Here is a 14,730-nt window from a genome sequence, read left to right as displayed (position 1 = left end):
TTGGAATTTTCCAACATCTATCGCATTGTCAGACGTTGTGTATAGCTTCATATTTGGATATATTGGAGTATCAAGTGGTCCAAGTATTCTAGTTTCTAAAAGTAAATCTACTACATATTTTCTTTGAGATGATATAATATCATGTTGAAATTGTAGCACTTTAAAATCTAGAAAGTATTTCAGAAGACCGAAATCTTTTGTTTGTAAAACTTTATGTAAACCCTTCTTTTATCTGGTGAATACCATTATTATCACTTTAGTAATAATAATATCATCTAAATTAATGGCCATAAACACTACACCATTACTAGAGTACTTGACAAATAAAAAGTGTACCTTGTTGAATTTATCAAATCATGCTCTCGGTGATTGTTTGACTCTATAAATTAAGTTTTTTAACCTACAAACTTTCTCCCCCTTAACCTCAAAACCTGGTGGTTGTCTTCTTCAAGAAGATAACCATGTTTAAAGACATTTTTTTTAACATTATGTTGATGGATAGAGCAATTCAAATTTGCAACAAGAGAAATGAGAACCCTTATAGACTTGATTTTGACAACTTGGGAAAGTGTCTCATTGTAATCAATCACATAAGTTTGAGCGAATCCTTTAGCAACTAAGTGGACTTTAAGTTGAGTAATGTTGCCATCAAGATTGTGCTTCATTATAAAAACCCATTGAGAACCCACAAGTGTCTTTCCAAGCAACAAAAAATCTGTTCTCAAGTGTTATTGTTATACATGGATTTCATCACCTCTTCCATGACAACTTTTAAACCTGGATGTCATAAGCCTCTTCATGATTATGGGAAAAGACACAATAGACAAAGACAACAAGAAAAGACCAACACTCTAAGGAGAACCGATGAGTAGAAATAAAAATAGAAATACGATGATATGTTGTAACCTTATTTTGGACATAAAAGCGAGGTTCTTTGTGGTTGCCAATAAGACTAAGCATCATGCGAAGGTCCAAAAGTAGTAGGAGAAAAGGGAAAATCACTAACCTCAAAACTAGTAGATGCAGTAGATGATTGGTCAACCAATGTGGAGGGAGGATCTGGATCCAACAATTGCTAATCTCGAGTATGTGAAAAAGGCCTATCCAATGGCTCAAGTGTAGATGCTTTGGAAAAGAATAATTGGCCCTTAAAAAAGTAACATAGATAGAAACTCTTTCCATATATGGAAATATGCTAACATATATATATATTATCGAGAATAACCCAAATATGAACTTAAAAAATTTGGGATCAAGTGCATTTTTACCTAGTAAAAGGTTATGCACCAAATAAATGCATCCAAAACACTGGAGTGGGAAGAGCTTAAAAAACTTGGGATCAAGTGCATTTTTACCTAGTGAAAGGTTATGCACCAAATAAATGCATCCAAAACACTGGAGTGGGAAGAGGGAAAGGGATATTCATTTAGAAAAAAGAGACGAGAGTAAAACTCGAATAACCTCCAACAAATGTATTTTCTGCTTTGCTACCCTATTTTGTTGAAGAGTATATGTACAAGATGTTTGATTAATTATACCTATTTGGGAACAAAAAGATTGAAATTAAACAGACAAATATTCTTTTACGTTGTGAGAATGAAAAACTTTAAATGTCATTTTTGAAAATGAATTGAAAACTCACAGTAAAATCAAACAAACCTATTCACTCCCCCCTTTTTAGGTTAGTTTCTCATAAGACCTAACAATGCATATGTAAAATTTTTAATAATATTATGTAAGAAAATCCGTTCTAACCCATATTTGTACTAGGGTTTTTTTGTCACCCAACCCCCTTCCCTTGTGATGAGAATGAAACCCCATCCCCTCCAAAATGTGGTTGGTTTTTTTTTTTTAAACCCATCCAAACCCCTATTAACTTGATCTAAAACCCATCCCTAAAAAATCCATGATGGATTTGAAAATCTAACCCTATCTCCATCATGTGACGAGTTTTTAGAGGCTGGGTTTTATGTTAGATTTGCTGGTATGGGGACAAATAATAATAAACATAACCTTCAATAATGATTGAATTGATTACACCTTTCTTTTGTAAAAAGGGTATGAAGGTAATTTTATAATAATATATATAGACATTTATGTTTCATTGTGGTTTTAAGTTTAAGAAACTTAAACTTTTAAATAAAGAGTTTACCACATATATACTAAGTAATACTAAGGTGATTAGGAAACCAAACTTCAAAATTTTTTTCTTCTAAAAATAGTTCAAAATGCTTTAAATATCGATATTATTATTTCAACATAATCAGGGTTTTCCAACTCGAGCCCAACTCAGAATACCTACAAATTTGAGTTAGGTTGATTGAGTTAAATTGGGACATGATGGTTCAATGCCCGAACTCGAGGCTAATTGGAAGGAATTCGGCCAACAAAAGAGTCAAGTGCGTACAGACTCAAACTTGCCCAGTTCAAAACCCAATTAAATTTTAAAATTTATGAATATAATTGAGTGAGGATTTAGAATTTTGTAGAAAAGTATGATACCAGCTATCGATTAGTGGCCCCATGATATAATGGGGAGGGGGAGGGGATTTAGTGTTATTTGAAAGTGAATTACCTAGTGAAAGTAAAAGTCAATTACTTTTTGGTTAGTGTGGGCAATAGAAAGTTAGTGTAAAAAATTTTTTTGTGTTAGTGTATAGTGGAAAGTACAAAAAAAATATTAATAAAATAATTTCATAGATTTAACTTTTATAAGATAGTTTTATTTAACTTTTTTAATTAATAAGTTAAGATAAATTTTAACTTTTCTGAATTAATAAATAATTTTTAAAATAAAATAAATAAATTTATTTAATTACATATATACAAAATACTTAAAATAAATTCTACTTTTATAATACTCAAATGCTTAATCAAAATTTAACTTTTAAATATCTAAATTCTCACTCTTAAAATAGTAAATAAAATAAATTTTAAATTAATTTAAATAAATAAATAACTTTTAAAATTTAATAAAAATATTTATTTAATTAGATATAAAAAAATAAAATAATTTAATAAATATTTACTTTTATAATATCCAAATACTTAATCAAATTTTTACTTTTGTAAATCTAAATTCTCACTCTTAAATTAGAAATCAAATATAACATTAAAATCATGAATTTATATAAATAGGTATTTTACTATATTAAATTACTATGATATATTTAATTTTTATAAGTTAATTTTAGTTAATTATTATTTTAATAAACTAAGATAAATTTTAACTTGTTTAAAATAATAAATAAATAAAAATTAAATTATAATTTTTATTTATAATTTAATATATAAAATAAAATATTTTATAATATCCAAATATTGGAGCGGGAGGGAACTTTCTCTCACCACTTAGAGCTCGTACTAACAGGTTGCGGTCACTTTCACCGATGAAATTATCACTTTCAGCACTAACAGTGGGTCGCTTTCACCGCTGAAGAGTACTTTTTCACTTTCAGCACTAACAGGCCAATAAATATAGCCGTTTCCGCACCAAGCGGCAATCCTGACGTCCCTCTTCCAAAGAGTCAAACCACGTAGAAATTTAGACAAAACAAGCGAAGATTCGATTCGGCATTCGAGAGATTAAAACTGCTTCTCTGTATATCTCAAGGACCGTTTTCTTTCTTTTTTTCTTTCCCTCTTCTTAGGGAACCTGGTCGGATCACGAAAACGCCCGCCTTCTAAAACCCTACATTTCAGTTTTGCCGGTCGTTTCATCGGAGTTTTGATATTGGTTTCCCATCTCCCATTCTGTATAATAGATACCATACCTCGTCGATACGGTTGCCTTATTGCGGGTTTTTCGGCGTCAGCGTACCCAATCCTACGTCCGAGATCGTTCCTTTCGATTTGATTCCAGGTGCATTTGGAAATTTGAAATGTGTTGTTGTTGTTGTTATGATAGAGGTGGGATCTGAATGATTCTGCTGCGGTTTGGAATTGGTTCTTTTAGGTGTACATCGGACGTTTTGGATTCAAGTATTGGATAGGAGCTCCGAAGCTTTTTTCAGGCTGTATTTTGTGAATTCTGATGATTGGAAGACTTGTGGCGCTGTCTCTTTGGAGGAGCTGATCCTGCATTTTTTATATTATGTACCCAATGTGGAGATCGGAGTTGATTGTTATGTGGTAGGGGCACGTTATTTGATGTTGGATATCGGCATTCCGGTTACTCCGTGTTGGACGCGTCATTCTGCGTGAGAAGAAACCACGGTCTAGGGAAGTTTGACTCGGAACATGGATTTGTCAGAAATCAGCAATGAGCTAGCCAGCCTCGATGGACAGATCAGCGACATTATCCGAGCGTTATCGTAAGGAATTTAAATTTGCCTTTGTTTTCGTCTTCTGGCGAAATTCTGGTAATAATGGAGATTCGTATGTTGTATTTCAAACGAACGTCTTTTCCAAGAAGTGCAGACTTCTATTATATTCATGGTCTCCTTGATCAATTTGTTGTGGTGTTTTACTTGCTATATTTAAAGCATGAAGCAAGTTTTTTTCCCCGGAAACTCTTGGACAACAGGAAGAAAAAAATTGGGAAAACAATGTTTCAGTCTCGTTACCCGGATTATTCAAATAATCCTGGCTTCGTTCGCTTCATTTAACTAGTAGTGGGTAACAGTTAGCTAATGTCTGTGCTCACAGAAATGGGTTCCAGAAACTGGAGAAGATTAAAGATGCAAGTAGACAGAGTCGGCAGCTGGAGGAACTTACAGGAAAGATGCGAGATTGTAAGAGGTAGGCTACTGTCTTGCTCCTTTTCTCTGACTGTCTTCTTTGGTACCAACCAATATTTTTTTTTGGTACTAACCGATATTTGTTACTTACGACTTTCCCACCACTTTGAATTTCATTCAAGTTTTATGCTGGTATGGTAGGACACATAGTATAAACTTTCTTAAAAGAGCTATCCTTAGTGCTGAATTCGTTGTTGCTAACCTAGTCTGAACCTGAAGATTTCAGATTATTCTGTTTTCCCACCCATTGTGCTCCTGATCAAGACATCAAGTAGATTTTTATTAAGGTTTCAGATTCTCTTCAATAAAATTAGCTAGGTCCAGTTTATCTGTTTCAGAAATTTGTAGTCTACGGGGATGAACTTTGGAAGTAGACCAACTACTAAATATAAAACATACTAGGAGACGACTCTTTCTCTATGTTCTTTTGTCTATCTTTTCTCTTCACCAGTTGTATGTCTTGCATTTGGAAGATCATTTACCTGAGAAAATTTATAATCTGTATTCCAGGCTCATCAAGGAGTTTGACAGAGAAGTTAAGGAAGAAGAGGATAGAAATTCTCCAGAAACAAACAAATTGCTCAATGAGAAGAAACAGTCAATGGTGCTTTGCCACACCTTAGGTTCTTTACTGTTTTAAAAGCTAAAAATTTCCTGTTGGTTTTGTTTTGTTTACTATTTCTTCATGTTCTCTTGGTGATAGTCAATTATATTGAGCGGTGATTGGTTAACTTGAAACTGCGTAATGCCATTTTGTTTTGCAGATTAAAGAATTAAACTCCTATGTTGCTCTGAAGAAGCAGTAAGTAATCAGCTCAGGTTATGAAACAGTATTTCTAACTATATTTCATTTTATGTAGCAATAGCTATTATGCTTGTCTTAATTTTGACATTCTTTCTTTTCTAAAAAAAATCGACATTCTTTGATTCAGTTGAGTGATATAGTCCTTACTGTAGAGGCATAAAGGTTTACTTCATGTATATAACACAGAGAACTCCCAACTGTTTTTTCTTCTTCTCCTTGTGTACCTCAAACATGAGTTCATGCTTTCTGAGCATTGATCTCATAGTTCTGTAGATAATTTGACATGCATATTGGTTTAGTTTCATGCTTGTCAGTTGCCTAAAATCTTCAGAACTACTGAAGATAAACATGATCTGGTTATTCTGCAGGTATATTAGCATACTGACTGATGAAGTTGGTAATAGAAGATAAGGGCTTGGGATTCTGTTCCAAAAATATAAGAAATCTTTTTGTCTTTGAGAGTGCAAAATAGTTGTTCTGTGCTTGATTTCTTCTAGGTTATGATGCAATATGCCATAAGCTTAAAAATATCTAGAGTTTGGATCCATCTGATATCACCATGCCTTTGATATTCCAATTGTCGTACCTGTTCTCTCTGTTCCAAGTTTCAATTATTACTTTTCTTCCATTCAGGTAGAATGTTTTGGTTCCATTTCTTTTTTGTGCATGAGGAGAAGGGTCCGGGATTTTGCCTCCTGATAAGATATCAGTGTTTCTTCTTTTGTGAAAGATAGTTCAGTTGTACTTTATTTGTCTAGGTTATCATATGACATGCTACAAGTTTGAAAATAGCTTGAGATAGAATCCTTCTTAATATTGTGATTACCATGAATTTTGATCCTCTATTTGAAGCGTCATACTCCTTTCCAGTTATTAGTGAGTCTGCGTTATTCTAATCAAACTCCAGGTATACCAAACTGGCTGATGGGTGTTATAGATGTAATTTAGGGAGCATGTTGCTGTATCATTATTGTTGTCACAATTTATTTTGCCTGCTTCTAGAGGATTTCATTCAGTACTGTTCCAGTTATCGATTATTATTTTTTAAATGTCAAATTACAGGTAAAATTTTTCAAGAATTACTTTCTTTAAAGGAAGTTCATACTCTTTAAAACCTTGTCCAATGTGTCGTATTTGTTATGGCAGATCTGACACTTGTAAAATAATGATTGTTTAGTTGTTATTGTTAGCTCTGTGTAAGTTGCACATGCTTGTTAGTGCCTTATCGATTTTGAGAAGCTTTTTTCTTGTCCTCTTTCAAAAAAATTCTTTTTTAATGAAAAAGAATAAAAGAAAACACAGGATCACATATAAGTATGAAACAAAAAGGAATGGTTAATCAGTAAAAGGTTCCAAGATGAAAGTGGATCTTTGCAAGATTTATGGAAGGAGTTATAGGTGCAGGAAGTTTATAATTGCAAGTTTCTCTTTCCTCAATCCAGCCATTCGGAAGTCATTTCTAAACTTCTTTCTTGTGGATGGAACCGTAGATATGCAAGTACTCTTGAAAACAAGCGAGTTGATCTTTTTGATGGACCTGGTGGTGGGGATGGTTTTGGTGAGGAGAATGTTCTACTGGCATCATGTAAGCATATCACCTACTGTGTCAGATCTTTTATAGTTGAGTGTTTCTTGTTCATGTAATTGTTCCATTGATGTTGTCTATCAGCATTTTATATGGAAATATTTGCGTAATCCAAGTCTTCGTTTTCACCTCTCCTAGCATAGTTTAGAAGACCTGGCACTATGCTTTCTTATGCTCTTGATTGCAATTATCATTAAATAAAATTTGCCCATAGAGACTCTTCCAAAAAGATGAAAAGAAAAAAATCACAGATCCTAGATGCCATTGAAGCTGCAACCTAGTCAAGTAGTGCAATTTTGAAGGTCAGAGGCTTTATATCCCACTCCTGATGGCAGCATATAAATCACTTGTGTGAATCCTGCTTGGCACTCTAAAATTCATAGATCAAGTATGTTGATGCTGAAGCTAGCTCACGTTTCTTTGGATATAGAAATGGTACTTTGGCTTCTTGAGTCTAAGTGTGTGGCCCGATATGTTTTCTTTTTACTTCTTTTGCTTTTCTTTTCCTTAATTCAACTCTGAGAAATCTCTTTCAGCAGTTTGAATTATTTATGTTGCTACTGAATTAGAACGTGACTGTGCAGCTATGACCAATCAGCAGTTGATTGACAATGGAAACCAAATGATGGATGAGACAGATCAAGCAATAGAACGGTCCAAGAAGGTTATCTTCTTCCAAATCCTTCCTTAATATTTTACTGGGAAATGGGATGTGGGATTTGCACCATTTTTGCACTTAGATGAATACAAGATTTGATTGTATACAACCCAGAAAATTGTGAAATTACACTCACACTTTTGGAATGTGGACTACTATTGTGGCCCTTGATTTGGAATATTAGATACACTCACCCCCTGCCAACTATTTCTGCTAGTTAACTGTTGTGAGGAGGTAGAAAATGATTGAATCTCCTTTCAAAAACCATTATAACTCTTCTATAATTTGGACATATGGACCATCTCGCTTAATGTGAGGTGACTTCAGCTTGTATACAAATCGTGTAGCAAATCCACTTACTAATATGTGCCTCGTTTGGAAGGAAGTGGTAGCATATATGATGGCCCAATCTTAAAATGTTGTACTACACTTTAATATGGGATGAATCATACATCAGAGGGCATTTTCACATTGAAAAGAGCTCCATTTTTGGACATAGATAAGTGAAATGTTATATACTGTTCCACGTTAAACATGTGGTGCCTTAAAATTCATATTATAGAAGATACACCGATGGCCTTTTAACTATGATACTTTTTGTCATTCTTATCCTAGATAGAGTTAAGCAGCAATGATGGATGGCAAAGATTATAAACATCAAAAGCAAGGTGTACTTTGCAATTCTACAAATTTCTAGGGTGTTGTATGTAACTATCCCATATTTAAAACATATATTCTTATTGCATTGTCACTGTAAATATCCATGAATCTCAGTTGTGGTTGAAGGTCTATGAACTGGAAATATTTCCTGCTTAGTTGCTCTTACAGTTGAGTTCTGAATCCATTATGCTTTCCCAATTAAGCCTTGCGTTGAATTGAACTGTATCAAATACAGCTAGACTCTAGTTTTTTGTTTTGTTTAAGCTACAAAATTTTCTCTTAACAAACCTTTTTTAGTTGTCTTTATTAAGGCATAGTCCTACATGGATTAGTGAGTACAAAAATCTTTAGTTTATTAGATGGGAAATGAGTTTCTTAAGTTGGCTAATCATTTTGGGATGGGCCTTGGACCCAACTTAACATGGTATCATAGCGGGCACTTATATGTGGGCCTACACCTAAATAATCTACTTGTAGAGCCACAAAGGGGGGCCTACACCTAAAAATATCCATTTGTAGAGCTATAAAAGAGGGTGGACACCTAAATTATTCACTTGTAGAACCACAAAAGAGGGCCTCCATGTCAGGGAGAGTGTTAAGGAATACTCCCACATGGATTAGTGAGTACAAAATTAGTTTATTAGATGGGAAAGGGGATGGACCTTGGACCCAACTTAATAGTTTTCATTCTTCTGAGGCTTCTTAGAACATCACTTGGCATACATCAAGAGTTGTGTCATTGTCAAAAACATTGTCTTTATTGGCCTGTCAGTGGCTGTCCTGTTTTTATCTTTTCGTTCTAATCCAATTTAACACTTTCTGATGTTGTGGGTTACAGGTTGTGGAGGATACCATCAATGTTGGAGCAGAAACAGCAGCTGCTCTACAGGCACAGGCATGTAAATTAATAGGACGTGAAATTCTTTGTTTTCTGGACGTCATAGTTTATCTTCTTTTTTCCATGTTCTGCTTATTTGATTGATCCCTGTTTTTTATATTGTCAGACAGAGCAAATGAGTAGAATAGTTAATGAGTTGGATTCGATCCATTTCTCAATAAAAAAGGCTTCTAAACTTGTTAAGGAACTTGGCAGACAGGTTAATTTTCTTAATACTCTATTTTTGTTCCTCTCCTTATTTATTTGAAAGTTCTGTTAGATTCTTCTTTCATCATGTGCTGATTTATATCTTTTCATTTTGGATTTTAGGTTGCAACTGATCGTTGTATCATGGTCCTGCTATTCATTGTTGTCCTGGGGGTGATAGCTATCATTATTGTGAAGGTTGCTTTCTCGTTCTTTCATCTCACTGTCTTCATTTTTTTTAAGTTTTTTTATTTTTATTTTGTGTATGTGTTTTTTTAGAGATATTGGTTACTTCCTGTATGTCTTTTACTTTCAGAGTACAAGATGAACCTGGTTTCTCCCAACTTGATAAGTCACTATCTATATATAAATGTGTTAGGAATAGCCACAGAGTACACTATTATTGATCAGCTCTAACATCATACACATTAGCTGAAATTATTTTTGAAACAATGCTTCAAATATTCCCTCTTTCAAAAATCATATTTCTGAGCAGATGATTACCTAACTGCCCATTTATATTGGATTTGGGATGTGTTACATATTTATTAAAGTTACTTCGGATATTCCAGCTTGTGAACCCAAACAACAAAGACATTCGAGATATTCCTGGACTGGCACCCCCGGCACTGAAGAGGAAACTCCTTTGGGATCAGCATTAGAAACAAAAACTGAAGCATATTTATACCTGTAGAATATTGCCAAAGTTGGATATGAATGGTGGAGGTTACTAATTGTTGGTGCTGAACTTTCCAAGGAATTTCAGATGAACAAAGAGGTATCCTGAACGACATTGTCATGTCTCGAGTAATGATTTATTGTTAAACCATTTTTACCTGTTATTCATCTATCTTTTCTCACTGATAAGCCAGCTTATATGCAGATTGATTTTTTCTTTTTCTTTTTCTCTATTGTACCATGTTTACTATTGTGTGTGATTCTATTTATGGAAGAGTTGAATTTTAGTGATTGGTGCGATCCCACTATCGAGTATTAACAGATATGCTTGGAACTCAGTCTTTACTTCTTTTCTGTTTACCAGGAAGCACTGACTTGAGAGTATTTCTTTCATTAAGCTCTTAACGTGTGAGTAACCTTCGTTTCTTGTCTCCGAGGTCTTAAAAACAGTCATGGCATAGCTGATTCTTCACTAATATCAGCCAGAAATGATTGCAGACAAATTTTGGAAAAGACGAGTTGCAGGGAAGCCCTCTTCAATTGCCTGCACCAGAGGGGAGGCTTCAGTTTGTTCTATGTTCAAACGTGTGAGAAATGCAGGTTGTTGTACCCAAAGCAGGCATTAGCTAGTCATGGTTAAACCAGTCCTATTGCTGGCTGGAAAAAATTAACAAGCGCAATCCCTCTGTCTATAATTGATTCATAGGGAAGAAAGAGAAAATAGGGACAGGAGTAAAGGGCAAGGAAGACGGAAGAGACTAGGGAGAAGAGAAAAAAAGAGGAGATTAACTCGTTGGGGGAGAGAAGGGAGGAAGTAGAGATTGTTTGGATAGTTCAAAATCAAGAGTAAGTCCTAATTGCCGTCCACTCGACTAACACCTGATTAATGTTTAACTAAATTTCTCCTAAGTGTAGTAACTATTCCTGGTTGTACTTTTCAAATGCCACCTTCATTCTTCCAAAGAGAAAACCATTCCTTCACAAGTCTATTTTGGCCGAATTGAATCTTAAATCGAGGAAATCTAAGAAAAACATAAAAATAAGCTTAAAATAAGTCCTTCTTATGAGGGGCCAACCTTCATAATTTATCAATGCTAATCATGTGATAAAATTTAGTTTAGACATCATCTACATGTTAACTGGTTAAACCACTGACTTCTGTCAAACTGGCTAAATCGGATTCTACCACCTTTCTCCACCATTCTGGGTCAATGACTAATTTGGTTCAAATCTGAATTCACTTGCTATTTAAAAAGTCTTGAGTGCAACTTTAGTTCCAGTAAGTTTCTATATAAAAAATTATATAAGAGGAGGGAATAAAAGACGTTTCATACCTGGGCAGCACTTTTTTGGTTTACCATTTGTATCTTGTATGATTTTGAAGATCCTTTCTAAAATCATACATGATTTCTGCTCCAATGCAAATGACAATAAACCCTCCAACCTTGGTCAAATTTGTGGGGAGATAACAGAATCCCTTTGAATGTAAGAAAATGTCCTGAATGCCTGAAGGTCTGTAATTAAAAAACAGGGACTGAAAGTCTGTAATGCTTCAATTTCACAAATTTGCAAGGGGGTTCTCTATGTTAGGAAAATGAGAGTTTCTAGAACTTTGCGCTTGGATTTGAGTTTTTGGTCAGATTTAAATTCTGATACTTCTGGACTGAACTGTAGGTTCTCAAGATTGGCCAAAAGCAGGTAAGAACCAATAAAACCTAGGAAAGACATGATAAATGGCCACAACCAAAGTGATACAGCTCAATGATTGCAACAACTTTCTGCTTCGATCCTGCCAAAATACTTGTTAACGCAATGGTCAATCACTTTTACAAGCATTGGTGATCTATATTTGGGGGGCTTGTAATTGCACAAGTAGTCAAAAGTGATGTGCATCAGAAATTCAAAATATTGGCTTTTCTCTGATGGCTGCTGGGCAAATACCGCAGCTTCTTCTGCTTCCTGATAAGCTCTTTCCAATATTTTACATGTAACATCATCAAAAGCAAAGGAAACCTGTTTCAACTTTTCTGCCCATATCAAGGCCCCCTGGGCCATCCCTTGCCTGCAGAAATGAGTGAGCAAAACATTCACGGTGACCACATTAGGAACAAAGGCCATCTTAAGCAACTTCCCTGTCATGATCATTGCACGGTCAAGTATGTCGGCACAGGTACCGTGAATCATTGTATTATATGTAACCGTGTTTGGAATAACACCCACCGAAAGAAGCCCATCTAGCACTTTCACCACTTTGCTCATCTCATGGCTATCACAAAGACCATTTATCCATATGTTGTAGGTAGTGATATCTGGTTCCCAACCATCAGCCAGCATCTTTCTCAACAACTCCTCAGCATCACTACAAAGGCCATAGGCCTTACAAGAAGCACTTATTAGGGTATTGTATGTAACGATATCTGGGGTCAAACCGATACTATACATATGCATAAAACGACTATTTGCCATCATCTGCAACCCCTGTTTACAGAATCCATGGATGATTATATTGGCTGTGAAGATATCAGGCAGGAGTCCATTGAATTTCATCTCCCTTTCCAGCTTTAATGCTTCACCCAAGTTGCCCACCTTGCAAAATCCACAAATCAATGAATTGTACGTAAATTTGTTTGGTAAGAGCCCTCTGTTTGACATCTCGACAAAAGCTCCATGGGCTTCATCCATATAACTCCCTCTCGAGAGACCATTAACCAAAGCTGAGAAGGCAACAACATCAGGAGATATACCCTTCTGCTTCATACAATCCCACAAGCGAAGTGCACCCATTTTATCACCTACTCTAAAATAACAATCAATTAGTATGGTAAAAGCAGATATATTTACGCAGAACCCCTTCTCCACCATGTTATCCATTAGATCCTCAGCCTCCTCTAACCTCCTTCTCCTGCATAAACCCATAAGCAATGAATTGCATGTGGAAGCGGAAGGCGTCAGTCCCAACTTCAGCATAACATGATAAATCTCATAAGCATTGTCTTCTAATCCAGCTTTGCTATAACCTGCAATAACAGAATTAAATGCAAAAACACTGGGTGGAACACCATTCTCAAGCATATTCCACAAAAGCTCCATGGCTTCATCTAACTGATTTGCCCAACAAAACCTTGAAATTAACAAATCTAAGGCATTCTGATCTGGAAGTTGCCCTATTGCTAGAGCATCTTTTAACAATCTATCACCCTCCATCTCTCGACTATGTTTACAATGACCTGCTACAAGAATGTTATATGTAAAACAATCTGGGTTGAATCCTTTTTCTCTCATTTCAACTAGGAGTAAATTAGCTTCATCAAAATCCCCTGCCTTAACATATCCATCTATAATAGTATTGTAGGTAAAAGCATTTGGTGCAATACCTTCGTTGCACATGTCAGCCAAGAACTTTCTGGCCTTCACCATATTTCCCTCCTTGCAGAGAACTTTCAAAAGAGTATTGAAAGTAACCGAATTTGGGAGACAACCCATACCACTCATCAAGTTGAACATTTCAAAGGCGTCATTGAATTGGCCATAGACGCTATGGGCGTTTATAATAATGTTATAAGTGAAGACATCAGGGTTACAATGGAATCTCGGCATGATCTGCAAGAGACTTTCACCTCTCCGAAGGTCGCCTCTTTTGCAGAAGCCAAGTACCATCGTATTGAAAGCACGGATATTGGGACGGGGCCCTTTGCGCAACATGTCCCTAAATATTTTCCAAGTTATACTGAATTCACCCCTTTTATGCAATAACTTCATCAAGATACTCAAGGCTGACCCACTAGGTTTCAACCCTTCACTCCTCATCCTACCCAAAATCTCCAACGCAGAGGAAACAAGCCCGGCGCCCAGAAAAGCCCGAAAAAGATCGTCCAGCACAGAAAAATCTGTGCAGTAGGCAAGGCGAGAGTTCCACATCAACTCCGACATTTGATGCCCCCTCTGGGGTCCCAAAACGGAAACAACATAAGAAAGAATATCCTGGGCAAGAAATCTCCGGCCGCCCGACGAGAGAAGATGCACAACAAGCGAACATGTCTGCAAGGAACAATTTGAAAAATCTCGAAGCGCTAATTTGAAGAAAGCGAGAGCAACCGGGGAGCGGCGTTCGTTTCCAGACAATGATTTCAATACTCGCACAAGTGAGACTGGGGCTAATTCGGACGTAAACTCTTTAAGGTGATGCAAAGACCCCTTTTTTATGGTTCTGGACAACCCAACGATAACTGTGGACAGCTCGACGGGATTCCCAGGTGGCGTCGAGGTTCTCCTGGACGGCAGAAACTGACCGAGGACGTCGAAGCTAGAGGTGCGAGACGACGAGAAGAAATTTACGGCGTACAACGGGAGAAGAAGAGGTAAAGGGGACGCGGCGCGTACCTTGGGACAAACGGAGGCGCTGTGCGAGATAGCAGACATCCGGGGGGTACCAAACTTGGCCGCTTCATTTCCCGGTCGGTTTAACGGCGGGCAGCGCGATGGGTGAGTACTACCCTCCGCAGCCCTGGGCGCATTGCTTCA

General features: G+C 36.2%; 2 protein-coding genes across 3 annotated transcripts; one reads left to right on the top strand and one right to left on the bottom strand.

The window, feature by feature from the left end:
* Positions 1 to 3,532: 3,532 nt before the first annotated feature.
* On the top strand, positions 3,533 to 10,982 carry LOC137948114 (novel plant SNARE 11-like). Of its 2 annotated transcripts, XR_011111587.1 has the most exons (13): positions 3,533 to 3,862; positions 3,956 to 4,313; positions 4,648 to 4,740; positions 5,250 to 5,343; positions 5,504 to 5,541; positions 7,035 to 7,129; positions 7,714 to 7,793; positions 9,286 to 9,342; positions 9,452 to 9,544; positions 9,655 to 9,729; positions 10,104 to 10,309; positions 10,574 to 10,617; positions 10,708 to 10,982. XR_011111587.1 is itself a non-coding variant. In XM_068794066.1 (11 exons), the coding sequence occupies exons 2-11, from the start codon at positions 4,240 to 4,242 to the stop codon at positions 10,191 to 10,193; spliced, it is 789 nt and encodes a 262-aa protein (XP_068650167.1). In that variant the 5' UTR covers positions 3,533 to 3,862; positions 3,956 to 4,239; the 3' UTR covers positions 10,194 to 10,459. The 2 variants fall into 2 exon arrangements, 1 of the variants encoding a protein (XP_068650167.1); XM_068794066.1 differs by lacking the exons at positions 10,574 to 10,617; positions 10,708 to 10,982 and having other exon boundaries at positions 10,104 to 10,459.
* A 456-nt stretch (positions 10,983 to 11,438) lies between these two features.
* LOC137948297 (pentatricopeptide repeat-containing protein At1g63400-like) lies at positions 11,439 to 14,730 on the bottom strand. The gene has a single exon (XM_068794335.1). It carries the CDS (start codon positions 14,626 to 14,628, stop codon positions 11,968 to 11,970), a length of 2,661 nt encoding a protein of 886 aa, XP_068650436.1. The 5' UTR covers positions 14,629 to 14,730; the 3' UTR covers positions 11,439 to 11,967.

Source organism: Aristolochia californica, unplaced genomic scaffold (assembly GCF_029961685.1).
Source record: "Aristolochia californica isolate CCGP_79_NKW_82.1479 unplaced genomic scaffold, dmAriCali1.0.hap1 SCAF_13, whole genome shotgun sequence".
NCBI classification, from domain to species: Eukaryota; Viridiplantae; Streptophyta; class Magnoliopsida; order Piperales; family Aristolochiaceae; genus Aristolochia; species Aristolochia californica.
The sequence above is the reverse complement of the archived record's forward strand: the minus strand, read 5'-3'. Positions and strand labels throughout refer to the sequence as shown.